Source organism: Zosterops lateralis (genome assembly GCF_965231275.1).
Source record: "Zosterops lateralis genome assembly, chromosome: 3".
Lineage (NCBI taxonomy): Eukaryota > Metazoa > Chordata > Aves > Passeriformes > Zosteropidae > Zosterops > Zosterops lateralis.
In genome coordinates this window covers 106781324-106795211 of record NC_139764.1, presented here as the reverse complement: position 1 = coordinate 106795211, position 13888 = coordinate 106781324, and the positions used below count along the sequence as shown (strand labels likewise).

Below are 13888 nucleotides of genomic sequence, written 5' to 3'. Positions count from 1 at the left end.
TATGGATGTCTTCTGGACCATCTTTCTACTGGGGAAACAAAGAACCTAGGGAAATATTCAAGCTTAGCACAGGAATACAGAATTCCTAATCTGTTCCTGAGAACAGAAGTGATGAGGAGTTGGATGTCTAACTGGAATTAGGAATCTGAACATCTATACAGGAATGAGTTGAGGGCACTGGAAGCAACCTGGGTGAATTAGCAGTTCATTTACCAGAAAAAGCATTGGCAGAAACCATCAGCCAGCTGAGAGTTTGATAAAGGGCATCTGCCTGTCCCTTAAACTCACTAGATGTTGAAGTAAAATGTGTAAACAATTCTACTTAATATGAATACTTTAATATAGACGGACAACAAGCAGGTTACTGCTGAGAACATCATGACCTGTAATCTACTTACTGTGGTCAGTGCTTGGAAAAGGCAGTGGAAAGTCACATACCAAGCAACTCTTCCTGATACAAAGGGAGGCAGGTACCACATAAAAAAATAGGAGATCATTGTGAAGGGTGTGCATGCCAGCACCCTAAGAAGAAAATTAACACACATGACCAATCTCAAAATAATGATAGCAAAGCACATTAAATTTTTCTGCTAATAATCAATATAACACAATTTACTTTATGTGCAGTTTTTCTAACTGCAGTAATGCATGCTTTTAAATATCAAGTTAGTGTGCATTAAATACACAGATTAATACAAATTATAGTAATATTAATATAAAATATATAAATACACAGATTAATGCTTTCATAAAGCAGAAACCCCCCCAGAAAATCTGAAAGAAAAAAGCTACAGTTAAATTAATATCCCAATCAGGAGAAACATAATTTTCTTTTACATGCACTGTAACAGCACACCTACACTGCCATTGCCACTGCACGTCTCAGATCACACAGTTATTAGAAAGAATCACTAAAAACTCAGCTCTGCCATCATGTCTTTGCATACTCCACCAATTTTTACATGAGTTTACTTATTATTGAGATTCCCTCTTCAAATTTTAGTGTCTTTGCTTTTCCCCTGAACTTAGACTCTTCACTGCTACTTCAAGTAAGTGCAAACATGTTGATACAATTAAAAATACTGAAAAAAGCATAGAGGCAAAGGACAGCCTGTTGTGAAAGCTCCTACACTCTGTGTCTAATTGGGTATATGACCATTTCCTCCATTTAACTCCTAATCACTTCAAACACAAAAGGATCATCTTCAGAGTGGAAGGTGGTTTAAAAAAGAGAACCACAGAAACTTATATTCCAGACATTGCCATTAACCAGCAATTAATGACATTAGTCTAAAACCCATTTCAGGCAAATAGCACTTGTCAAACTCCATGACACAGAATTGGTGCTTTATTATTTCCTAAAAGTTTGAGCTGCAGCATCAGGCCTGTCCTGTATTCCTGTAAATCAGGCTCTGAACAATGTATTTAGATGACCAAGATCCTAACAAAAAATTTCCAAACACATAAAACAGAAAACAGATTAATCCCTTCACAACAGCACCACTGACATTGGGGGTCAGCTGACTATTTTGCAGTCGTGAACTGAAAACCTGGAATACAAAAGAGTAATGTGGGTAAATAGTTTAGTAAAACAATGGCTTTTCCACACTGCTCTTTGGGATGGACAGCATCACTGGGAGCTGAGCATTTACCAGGAAAGTGCCAGGTTCTGGTATTCTCTGGCCCTCTGCTCTCCAGCCCACAGTTCACCCACAGCAATGGAAAACATAAACAAGGGTAAAATCCTAACACATCTCAGGGAATCCACCTTCCTCTCCAAAAGCATGAGCTCTTCCAGATGGGGAACAGCAGAGTCACTACACTAAATATCTTCACAGTCACTTTTTCATGCAACTTTTTAGGAACAACTGTCTTGGTGCTGTTCTCCCCTTTCCCACATTTTCCTTTCCTCTCTAATGCCAGGGGGTTTTCAAAGCCTTGCTGGAGTTGCTGAATATGCGATTGTGAGCTATTATCTCTTTTGACAAAATGTTCGACCAGTATTTCAAGTCAATGCCTGCTTCTGCCTTTTAAAGCCATTAAATAAGTGATTGATGACTTTGTGTAATATTGAGGACAGTATTAAATGATAGTTAAACATTCACCTCCCTTACTAATGTAAAGCTTTTCTGGTAAGCTTTTCTGATGAAAAAATTCCATTTCTTCATTCTAGATTATTAAGAAGTCAGAAAAAATTCAAAATACTGAAGTATTTTTAAGCTAAGGGGAGACCCATTTTCTTCTTTGTAAAAAAATGTCCTGACTCTCAAAGTCTAGGATCAGAATTCCCATGAAAATATTAGCATTACAAAAAAAACCCAGACAAAATCCTCCTGTAAAGAAAGCAGCTGTTTGATGAAAGGTGGGGTTAGATAAACACTTTTTCTGTAAGAAGTGTAAGATGTCTTGGAGCTCTTTTACAGTGAAAAGGGCTGATAAGTTCATGCTTGTGCTAGGACAGGAATCATTCCAACATCAATGTAACACTATTAATAAACACATGCATGTGCTGTATTTTCAGACAACTTAGAAAAAAGCATCAGAATACTTCTCATGGCATTTGTATAAAATTTTCATTGTTTTCCTTTTAGATAGCTTTCTTACTTGGTTAATTCAGTGGTCATTAAAAACCACACCATTTACCTGGCCTCCAACCAAATCCTGAAAAACAAAACATCAGCAAACTCCTCTTTTCTCATGAGACTTGACAAAAAACTCAACTTCAACCTGAAGGCCCTGTTCCTACTGGGCCAAGAGCAGCTGATCTCAGCCTTTTTCCAACCTGTACTTGCCTTCTCTATTTTGTCAGATATAAGCTGCCCATGGACAAGTTTCTGTAGCCATAAAACTGCACAAGAGCAAGAGAACCAGCTAAAAAACTGCCCTCTTTTCCCCTGAAATTTCAACTTCCTTGCTCAGGACACATTTACTCTTAGATTTTTGTTGTAAAACAAGTTTGTGAGTTATACCAATTAAAAATTTGCAATTAATTTAAAATATCTTACAACACATCCATATAATGTATGAGATAAAATGATGAATGACTCCCTATTTCACAAAGTAGCCAATCTCCCCTTGGCCTCCAAAATACTAAGAAAAAAACAAACACATGCCCTGTGGCATGGATGAGCTTGAGTTCCTCTAGCATGACCCAATCTTTTCCAATTTTTTCTGCTTCACACCTGTCAATCTCATTTCTATATGGGCAACATTCATTGTTCTAATCTTTCCTTAGAGCACATGGACAGCACGTGCACACGGGTAAGATGTCACAGTGAAACATCACACATTTCCTTAAAAAAAAAAAAATCAAAATCTTACAGCATCTCATTCATTGTAAGAGTCATGGTGATTTTTTAATGAACCATTCTGGCTATGGGATGTAAGAGAAGCAGGACTCTGATGAGTGCTGTAAGAAGAAACTCACACAGGGCCATGGCAGTGCTGGCTGCTGAGCCCTTTGGTGCTGTGGTGTCACATCTATTCCGCATCCATGCACACATCTGTTTTACATCTGTGCATGCATCCTTTCCTGAACTGAAAGGCCTGGGGAGTTAAAGGACCTCCTGGAAGGCTGATGTGAGTGAGATTTGAAGGCACTCTAGGACTTAAGGAGAAATAAGTTCCAACTTTGTGGAAGAGTGAAGTCAAACTAAAGAAATCTAGACAAAGATGAAAGTTCAACCACAGATTTAAGAAAGGTTTAGATCTTGGCTTCCAGTTTTGCTAAAATTATAGTCACTTGGCTTTATTAGTTTGCATCTCCAGTGGTAGAAAATATCTTCTGTGTTTTCATGGGTGAACAAGCCAAAGATGACACGGCAATTTTTAGCTTTTATTTTATATATTAATACAATCCCTGAGACTTATGCAGAGAGGTGGCTGTATGATCACAACACTCAATATCCCCACATATATGTAAATATTTGTACACATTTACACTTACCAAGGCATGAGCCGGCCAATTTTTGTCCATCTACTTTTGCTAATAAAAAAGCCAGCAATAGGATCAGTAACTGCACCTGAGGCTTTGCCAATGAACAGCACCAAAGAGGCATGAAACGGAGTAATCTGAAAGTACAGGCAGAACACAGTAAACAAGAGCCATTGTTTCACAATACAATGAAACAGCATAAAGCAACTTTCCAGAAAAAAACACCTCAGTGTTTTAAAGAATAATGATAGTTCGTTTACAAAACACGTCTGCTGCTGTCATAGAAATTCCCATTGGTTACCCAGAGCAAACAAATGAGACATTGAGATTGGCACTGTGAATTAAGGGATCAGAAGGGAAAAATGCAAGGAAGGAAATATCCAGAATGTGTTTGGGATGAGGAAAATTAATCAGACAGTCAAATAGCAAAGTCCTTGTTTTAGTCATACAATCTGACAGAGCCCCTCTGTAATTACCCTCTTGCTTTTCCCCCACACATCTCCATCTCCCCATATCTTTATCTTGACCTGATCTAGAAAATCAGGCAGAGGGGGCTGTTTACATGCAGTAATGTTTTTTCTTCTCCTGAGACTAGCAACAAGGCTGCCAACTGGTGGCATGTGGCTGAGGAAGAGGTTGTTGCACAACAGACTTTACCCACTGGGGACTGAGTGGTGACAACTGAATTGCGTAAGGCACATCTGCTCAAATCAGAGTTGCCAGCACGTGTCCATCACATCTCACTTGGAAAACGTTCATGGATTTACATAAGAATAAAATGGCCAAGTAGAAAAACCTCTGAAATTAACCCAGGTAGACTATACTTTAGTGCCTATATAGAAACACAGTTTATCCCAGGCAAAGCAGTTATTTTTTCACATATATCTGTACAGAGCTTAGGAATTCCCATCACACAATGGTTTAAAAAGGTGGGTTCTCTTCCAAGTGCTCAGTTTGTGTCACTGCAAGTATAGTACTGAAAAAAACCCTATAGTCCTAGAAAAAAAAAATCATTGATACCTATACAAATGTGAATGTTCCTCACATCAATTATTGAGAGAAGCTGCTCAAAGAGCCTCTGTGGCTTAAACAGTGAGAGCAGACAAGATCTCTCCATCTCTATGCTTCAACACAGCAGTGCTCCAAAAGCCTGGAAAACACAGCTGATACAACCCCATGCTTGAGCAGATATCCCCTGCTTTCCTGCAAAGGATATTGCCTACCAGGCAGCATCACCAGGAACACAGCTGGTCCCCTGCCTGCAGAATTTGCTGTAGGTGTTCTCTCAGAGGTAAAGGACAGAAACAATTATCTCTGAATGTCCTGGATGACCAGCACAAAGGGCAGGTGCTGGTCTGGACTTCTGACCACACAACCATTATATTTTAGCCAAATCAGGTGAAATTGCAGTGGCAGTCAATGTTCTGTCACCACCAGCTCCAAGACACATACTCCACCCTAGAAAGTCTGTGAGCAGGGAAGGATTGGGAAAGGCAGTGCCCAGCAGACAACAGCAGTGGCTCTCCATTTCATTGCTGTGTGGTGGGATGAAGCTGGGATGAGCACTGGACTGTGTCCCACCTCCTTGCTGAGCCATCTCTGCTGGCTCTTGCCCTCCCACAGCCATCAAGAGGTGACAAGTAGCCCACCAGCCCTTAGGCAGACTCGGTGGGGGGCTGCACCAGGGATGTCCTCAGGAGAGACAGGGCAGCCAAAATAAGCACAAAATAGCAGCCAGAAAGAGAGAGGGGTGGAAATATTGCAGTTATGAGGGGGTCAAGAACAAAAACCTACAAATTAGGTGAGTTCCACATTTGTATCTTGTTTGGATAACTTGAACAGACTGAAAGGAAGTGGATATTAGGTACACAGAGGTGGAAGGAAGCTTTGAGGAAAAAGCAAAATCTCTTTCATGTTAGGAATGAAGTCTGTATAGTCATCCTGTCTTTATCACTGGTATAGGCTTATACATCCCTTGGCTGCATTTTCTTATCTCCTAAATCTAGACAGTGTCTGTCAGCACCAATGCCAGAAACTTCTCGGTGTTAATAAAATACAAGATAAAATATGCTAAATTCGCCCATCTCAAAAGGAATAAAGACCAGAATCCTTTTATCAGAGAATTTTAGTGTTCTCCAGCAATTTGACTCAAGGATCCTGTGTGGTTTGGAATTCCAAACAAATTTATATCTGTAGTCCATACAGGTAATTTAGGTGGAACAAGGAATTCAAATTGAAAAATTGTAAGTTACAGAAAATTAATAAAAATATAATTTTCTTAGAAAGGATTCAGATTATGTATGAAAGATTATACTTGGTGACTTTCACATTCTCTCAAGAAGTTAAAACAGTTCTGCTCTCTAAGTGGGCAAGAAATAAATCCAGGTAGTGACTATACAATTACATTCTCTCCCCTGAAAATGTGTGGGAAAGAAGAGTGGATTTCAGAGCTATTTATCAGGTCTTGAAATAAATCCTGTCCCTGCAGGACTACTTCAGAGAACAGATTAAACCATCAGGGAACAAATAATTAAGCCCCTTAATGAAAGTGTAAGTATATCACTACAAACATTAGACAAAATTATTGGGTTTCAGTAGCAGCTTGTTAATAAAATAATTATTTTGATGTCACTTATTTACATAGTGCCCAAAGATGCACAGATGGGACCCCAGCTTTCTGGACACAAATGCATGAAGGAACAGTTCCTTGCTTTGAGAATTTTCGATGTCTGTGATAAGCAAAGAATGGGGAAATTGCCTTATTTCTAAGCACCCTGGGGAAATGGTATTAGAGTCTTTCTCTTATTTCCTGCTTCATCATCTCCAATGGCTTGTACTGCCATCCTTGATGTCCATGGAGCTTTATTCTGAGCTGCTCCACCTCCCTGCTGTACCCCCAAGCTCCCTTTTCCACCTCCAACTCCTCAGATTCCACAACATCCCCTTGACATCTTTGACACTGCTGACCAAAACTGCCTCCTTTTCTACATCTTCTGACTTTGATCTCAATGAGACACTCAAGATGATCTCATCTGTACATGCACACCTCACTCTGTTGAGAATTTTATTAAGTCACAAGTCAGCTTTTAATACCAGACTTTTATAGGAAAAACATAAATCCAAACTTCTGGACACCTCCAGTCATAATAACCTGTCTTTGGAGAGCAAATGAGTAATGGTATCTGACCCAGAACCTCCTGTTTTTTCCCAGCAAATAGGAACAGCCATCAGTGCTGAAGTCCCACCTGTAGTTTCAGAGCTGTTGTCACACCCCCTGCAATTTGGCCTTAACTCCATAAAATCTTTTTTTCTGTTCCTAGTATGTTGTCCTAGTTACCATGTGTGCATACAAGACAATCCAAAACAGTAAAAATTGCTTATGGATTGATTTTCTTTGTGTCTCTGATGTCCTGAATTCTGGCTGGAGCAGCTGAAAGTCAGGTGAATGGGATGACTCCTAGTGCTTTGTTTCACTAGGTCTGCTTCTATACCAGAAAGCCACAGAATGGAAGCAAAGAACCTTCAGGAAGGATAACTCAGCTTTATTTGCCATGAAATTACCTTAGAAAAGCCACATAAAAATTGCGTGAAACTATGTTGGCTAAAGGGTCCAACTGGAGTGATTTTTAACAAAACCCCATGAACAAAACTTCATAACCTCAAAATGGTGATATTAATGTTTTCTGATGTCTCATATCTTACACTCTTTGACTCCTGACACCAAGAACTGATTTTTCTTGTGTCTGCAAGTGTGTGAGCTCTACAGCACAGAGTTCTAATAATGATCCCAAATTAAAAGTGAACAACAGCCATCTCAAGACAGAAAGAAAACTAGAGAGAAAAAAAAAATAATTCTGGAGAAGGTTATGCAGTTTCCAGGATGCTGAACAGCTAGAGGCAATGACAACAAGACAATTTAAAATATTTATTAACCAATTCCCCTTCTATCACTCCAGGCACATGACTGACAATATCAGAGTTAAGCCTACAGTCTGCAAATGTTTCTTGTGCTACTTACATGGGCTATGTCTAGCAGGTAGATCTGCAGGAAGAAAGAAGCAGCACTGATTGCCACTTGGTTTGGGGCACCTCCTATGGCATAGCAGAGTTTGCTGCACATCGAGAGCCTGTACCCCTGTGTGAGAGGAAGCAGAACAAACCATGAGTAAACCAAGGTGCACAAGTTAAAAGCTACACAAGTGATAAGGTTAAAGTCTATAGTTAACACCACTTTCATGCATTTGCTTCACAGCTGTTCCACTAATAAATCTGTATGCCCTCAACCCCTCTCATCAACAGGCATTTGGGGTGCTCGTTACCTTGATTTTTAATGGGTTTGTTCTCTAATTCAGTCCCTGAAAACAGATTACAGCGTTCCTAAAAGTGAGTTGTGGTGGCCCTCAGGCTTACCTACCTTCCTCTCACAAGCTATTAAAAGGAAACAAGTCTACAAACAAGCAAGAAGCAGTAGAGAAGTGCTACACCATTATTTGGCCTTGGTTTTGTCTTTTAATGCCTAATTCATATTTTTAAAGGTTGAAAACTTTTACTTAAAAAAAATTAAAAATTTATTAACCTTTCAGATAATAATTGATAAATACTCTCCTACCACAGTAATTAAACAACATTCACAGAAAGTTCCACAGACCAAACAGATCCCAAACATTCATGCTTTGTTTCTTCCTTTGTCACAAAATGCTGGTGTGACACTGCCAAAGTCACTTGACTTGCACATCTTCCTTCTGATGTGGCTTTTCTATATCTTTGTGAAAATTGGCATCATATGGTAAATGATTTTGGGCCAAATATTTTTTAGAAAATCACTCCAAATGTATGTAAAAAAATTTTGCAAAACTGTGCTCTCATTTGTCATTTGATGTTTGAAAAGTACCATGAGCATGTAAGAATATTCTCAAATATAATAGCCAAATAAGATAAATGTTGAAAAAGTAAGGTTGCATACCAGTAATTAAAAAACAAAAATTGCACAGTTTCTAATAGAGATTCTAATGAAGAACATAGGGGTTTTTTTCCAATAGTAGAAGTTCCAGGATACTGGAAAGCCTTAAAAAAATAAAATAAAAAAAATAATAATAAAAAAAAATTAAAAAAAAAAAAAAAAAAAAAAAAAAAAAAAAAAAAAAAAAAAACCACAAACAACCCCACCATAATATTAAATCTTATGCCATAAAATTCAAAACTAAGAAAGAAAAAAACTTTTTGTTAACCTGCACTCCTCTTTCAGAGGAACAACACATGAAATCAAATTTTTAACTTTTAGCCTTCAGTCCCTCTTTAAAATTTGCTGTCAACAGAAGCCAGGAAACATGAAGAGGAGCAGCAATATTAATCCTGGGTCTGCCTTCTCTCTCAACTGACTACACAAGCCCTGAATTCTTATGTTAGATCAGGATAAAAATAGAGATATGAAGATGAAATCCACCACAATGATATTCTGACACATTACCTAATTTCTGAAGATTTTTAAATTTACTAACCCATCATCTTTACTCTGTAACAGTTTTGAGAAGTTTTAGACTTCTAGGCAGTGCCTTTCATCATCTAAACATTTCCCTTTGTACTGTTTTATCAGAGTGGGTGTGAACAAACAAGCACAAGTATCAAGACTCCTTCCTTTTTGTGTTTTCCCAGAAAAAGACAGGGTGGGATCCCATTACTACACCCAGGGAAAGTGGACACTGTCAGGGCATGAGCTGCAGAATGTTATCATCACAGCAGGCCTCACTTTACACTGCATTGGCAATTTTCTTCTTTGCAGGGAAAAAAAAAGAGTGATAAACAGTCACAAGGCAGACTTCATCATAACAATGATACTATTTAATTTGAAAAGATATTGCAAACAAAACAAACAGCCTATACATATATTTGCTGTCCAAAGTAACTCTTCATTTTCCATATATAAGTCCTACTAAATATGAGCTTTACTAGACTTGTGAGTCCACAGAATTTTGCTAGCTTGACGCCTTGCCATCCCCTTGAGCTTTGCTCCTGGGGCTGTGTACTTAAAAAATTTGTCTCGCTTTTTTTATTTTTTAGTCATTTTCTTTTTTAAGTTTTATTTTTTAATCATTATATTACTTAAAAAGTTTGCCTTCCCTTGACACTTTCCCTCCTGATCTCCAAGCATTGGCAAGAAGACTTTCAGCTGAAATCAAGAGATATAAACCACTGCTATGCAAACCCTGTATCCTATTGCAACCTCAAAACCAGATAAAACCTTTCAGGTCTGTAATGCTGCTTTCACACTTACTTTCACTAGTAATTTTCATAGACTCTCAGAATGGTTTGGGCTGGAGAGGACTTCTGAAGATCACCCAATCCAACCCCTCTGCTGCAGGCAGGGACACCTTCCACTCTCCCAGGTTGCTCTGAGCCCCACCCAACCCGGCCTTGGACACTTCCAGGGATGGGGCAGCCACAGCTTCTCTGGGTAACCTGTGCCAAGACCACAACACCTTCATAGTAAAGAATTTAATTCTTACTTGCTTCTTTTAGTTTGAAACCATTGCCCCTTGTTCTTTCAAAAGCTAAGACTGTGGTATGACAGAAAAAGTAAATGCCTCTATATAATATACATGATTCCAAAATGTTTTTAGAACACAAAGAATGTCAAGTTCTTAAGAACTAATCTAATTAAAGCTGTGGTACACTAAACGGTCAACCAAGATCTAAACTCAAAGGCTGCAGTGGTACTCCTGTCTTTACAGCAGTTTCATGGTTAGAAAATTGACAATCTTAGTACATTTTTTATGAAGTCTCACTGCAATTCCACACACACCCAGAATGCTGCTCAACTACTCTCTGAACTGTGCTCCCAGATAACCTTGAAGCAAAGTTAATACTTTGGTCACAGCAGTAGTTAAGTTTTAATTAAATTTTGGTTATGAATGTTATTTTCAGAATAAAACAAGCTGTCAGATAGGCATGGCATACAGAGGTGTTCTGTCTGGTCACCCACAGAAACACATGGAATCTGCAGTTCATGAGCTCTCTGGAAGGTAGGTTACATCCCAATCACTGCTCCATATCTGTTTTCCTTTTATTTTGCCTAATTGCTCTTGGAACTTGTTTGTACATTAAGCCATAAACACCACAGCAGTTCTGCATGGAAATGACATGTACTGTGAAAGGAAATGCTACTGTCACTGCAGATCTGCTGCCTGGTAATTTCATTGAGTGTCCCTGAGCTTCTATCTGCTGAGAAACAATCCTGGTGTGTCTTTCAAAAAGCAGCAGCCCATAATAGATTTTGGTCTTTCCATGTTGAAGTCATATGGTAAGAACCACATTTTCTGCCTCGGTATGCAATGGAAAGTGGTAAAATGAAGGTAGGATTCTGCACCAGTAAAGCTGAAGCATTTCCTTCCCTCTAACTCCCTACAGTTAAGAGCACAGAAGATGCAGGGGGCAGCTGTCTGTTACAGGATCTACAAGAGCAAGTCCCCCAGCCTTGGTTGGGTCTGCATGATACTGCCCATAAATGTTGACACAAAGTGTCTTGGGAGGGATAACACCGAGCAGGGCTGCGTGGCCAACAGCAGAGCTCTGGCTATCAGCAGCTCACAGGACTTTCCTCCAAGGGCTGGGTGTCCCTGCTGCATTGCTTCCTCAAAAAACACAAACCCCTTGATTCCTGTGAAATCCAGCAAAAGCTTCTTCACCTGCGCAGGTTCCTCAGCAAGCTGAAAGTGCTCCAGAAATCATTAGAGACAGGAATATGTAGGCAGTGGTCAAATAAGGAATGAAACATAAAAGTACAACCAAAATTATGTTTCGAGACCCCTGTGGTGCAGCTGAACGTCAACATCAGTTTCTACAAGCTTTAGGAGAAATGCAAGACGATAGCATGGGAGGTAAGAGGAAGGAAGGTCAAACAAAGTTCCTTTTTTTGTTGTTCTCAGATTAACTTGAAAATTTCACACTTATACACGCTCCCATCATATCGAATTTAATTGTGTTTCAAGGCAAACCAAGAAAGCATAATAACTGAGAGATTTGATTTTGCTCCTTAAATAGAAAGCTTAAACGTTGTTATGGAAAATTGATGCTTCTCCTACATTGTAGTTCCTTTATTTTTAATTCTCTTGTAAGTTAAAACCATACTTGTAAATTTTCCCTTCCCCAGCAGAACAGAAATTGAATACAATGTTTATAGCAGAACATCTTATTTCTACAGAAAGTGTTTCAGCTCATGGAAAACAGCTCAGCAACTGCTATAGACATAGGCAGCAGCCACGTTTTGTCCTAAGCTACTCCTTATCAGTGGAGTCCAGAACTGAACCAACAAGTCATTTAGAAGCAGCAAGAACAGAGAGCGAAACCTGTGACTCAAAGATAAATGCTAGTCTAGGTTTATCTGAGAAACAATGAAATGGAGCTAGCGAGGAGCAGCTTTTGAGTCAGCTTTTCTCTCAGCGTGGAATTACCACCGGTGATGTTTCTGTTCTGTGAGTGACCCAACAGCTGCCCCTGGAAAGCCGGAGCGCGGCACTCGGGGCCGCATCCCGGGTCCCTCACACCGAGCACCCCCAGGGCGGGTTTCGGGTTTCTTAGTGGCATCAGCCACCCTTGAGTGCGAGAAAACAGGAGCGGGGCTTGTGTGCACACACCTAGGGAAGGGTGGGATGGGTAAGGTGGGATACAGTGGCGCTTTCTCGGGATGTTCTTCCAGCTGCTGGTAACGCAGCCCTGAGGAGCTCCGTGAGGCACGGGCGGTGTATGTGCGCAACATCCGCAGATTTACGGCGCGAATTCACCCAGATGCTTCCCAACCACAAAAATTCAACCCCCAACAGGACGTGCCGGGTGTCTGAAGAGCTCCATGGGCTGAATGCCCCCAACACGCTGCGGAGGGTTTCCTCACCCGCTCTCTTTGGAAGCTGCCCCTTTCCAGTTCCACCTGGTGCTCCCTCAGGAGCCTCGGAGTTGGGGAATCCCCGCTCCCCCTCCCCTGCCTCCCCCTCCCACCGCGGCGAGCACCGAGTCTGAGGAGGCAGCGTGAGAAAACCTCTTTCACACCTCAACACGGCCCTGGGAATCGGGAGTGTCCGAGGCTCCGGGAGAGAGAGGGAACCCTCCTGCCTCCCGCATCCCCTCGGTCCGGGATGGGGACAGGAGGTGGGGAGCGAAGGCGCTTTTCCCTGGCACAGCAGCGCATTCCAGGGGAAACACCCGGCGAGCAGGGGCGGCGGGAAAGGCTCAAGAGCTGTTCCAGGTACTCGCTGGGGCCCCGCACAAACCCGCGCTGCTCCGGCCCCGCCGAGCGCCCCCGACCCGCCCGCGATGGAAGCCAAACGCCGCTCTCGCCCCGCGCTGTGTCCCAGGGTCTCCCCAAGCCCCCCGACAGCCGCCCTGCCCCTCGCAGCCCCCTACCTCCTGCTCGCCCGCCGGGGTGTCCCTCGCAGCCCCCGCCATGGCCCCGCCGACATCCCACCCCGAGCGACACCTGCGCGCCCGGGGCGGAGCGGAGCGGACCGAGGCCGTGCGGGCGGTGTCCTCGCCGCCCTCCCACAGCGCCCTGGGGGGGCCAAGGCGCCGGCGCTGCCCTCCCGGCCCGGGACAGGGGACAGGGGATCCCCCGCCCCGCCGAGCCCCCGCACCCCGCGCCCCCCGTCCGTCCTGGGCACCCCCGCGGGGAGAGGAGAGGGGCAGCTCCCGGCGGTCGCAGCTCTGCGGGGAGAAAAGGGGCAGCCCCCGGCCGTCGCAGCTCCGCGGGTGCGGGGCTCAAAGCACGGGCGTGGAGGAGGCCGGGGCTGTTTTCATCCAGCCCCAAAAAGCCACCTCTGCTCCTTGAACTGATGCGCGGATTCCCGAAGTGCAGGGATGTAGAACCGCGCCGGACAGCAAGGCTGTCGGCTGGACAGAGCACACAACACCCGCCCCGAGCTGGGACACCCGCGGGGAATTCTTCCATTGCGGTGGTTAGAGAGGGTA

The 13888-nt window shown here is 42.2% G+C and overlaps 1 protein-coding gene across 2 annotated transcripts in view; it reads right to left on the bottom strand.

Annotated features, from left to right (window-relative positions):
• The window catches only part of MFSD2B (MFSD2 lysolipid transporter B, sphingolipid), a 39395-nt gene extending 25996 nt beyond the window's left edge, over positions 1 to 13399 (bottom strand). For both annotated transcript variants that reach the window (XM_083856469.1, XM_083856470.1), the window contains exons 1-4: positions 13328 to 13399; positions 7953 to 8069; positions 3947 to 4071; positions 399 to 522 (exon numbers count right to left, since the gene is read on the bottom strand). In XM_083856469.1, coding sequence (XP_083712595.1) covers positions 399 to 522; positions 3947 to 4071; positions 7953 to 8069; positions 13328 to 13369 — 408 coding nt within the window. In that variant the 5' untranslated portion in view covers positions 13370 to 13399. The remainder of the gene's footprint in view (positions 1 to 398; positions 523 to 3946; positions 4072 to 7952; positions 8070 to 13327) is intronic.
• Between the last annotated feature and the right edge of the window lie 489 nt (positions 13400 to 13888).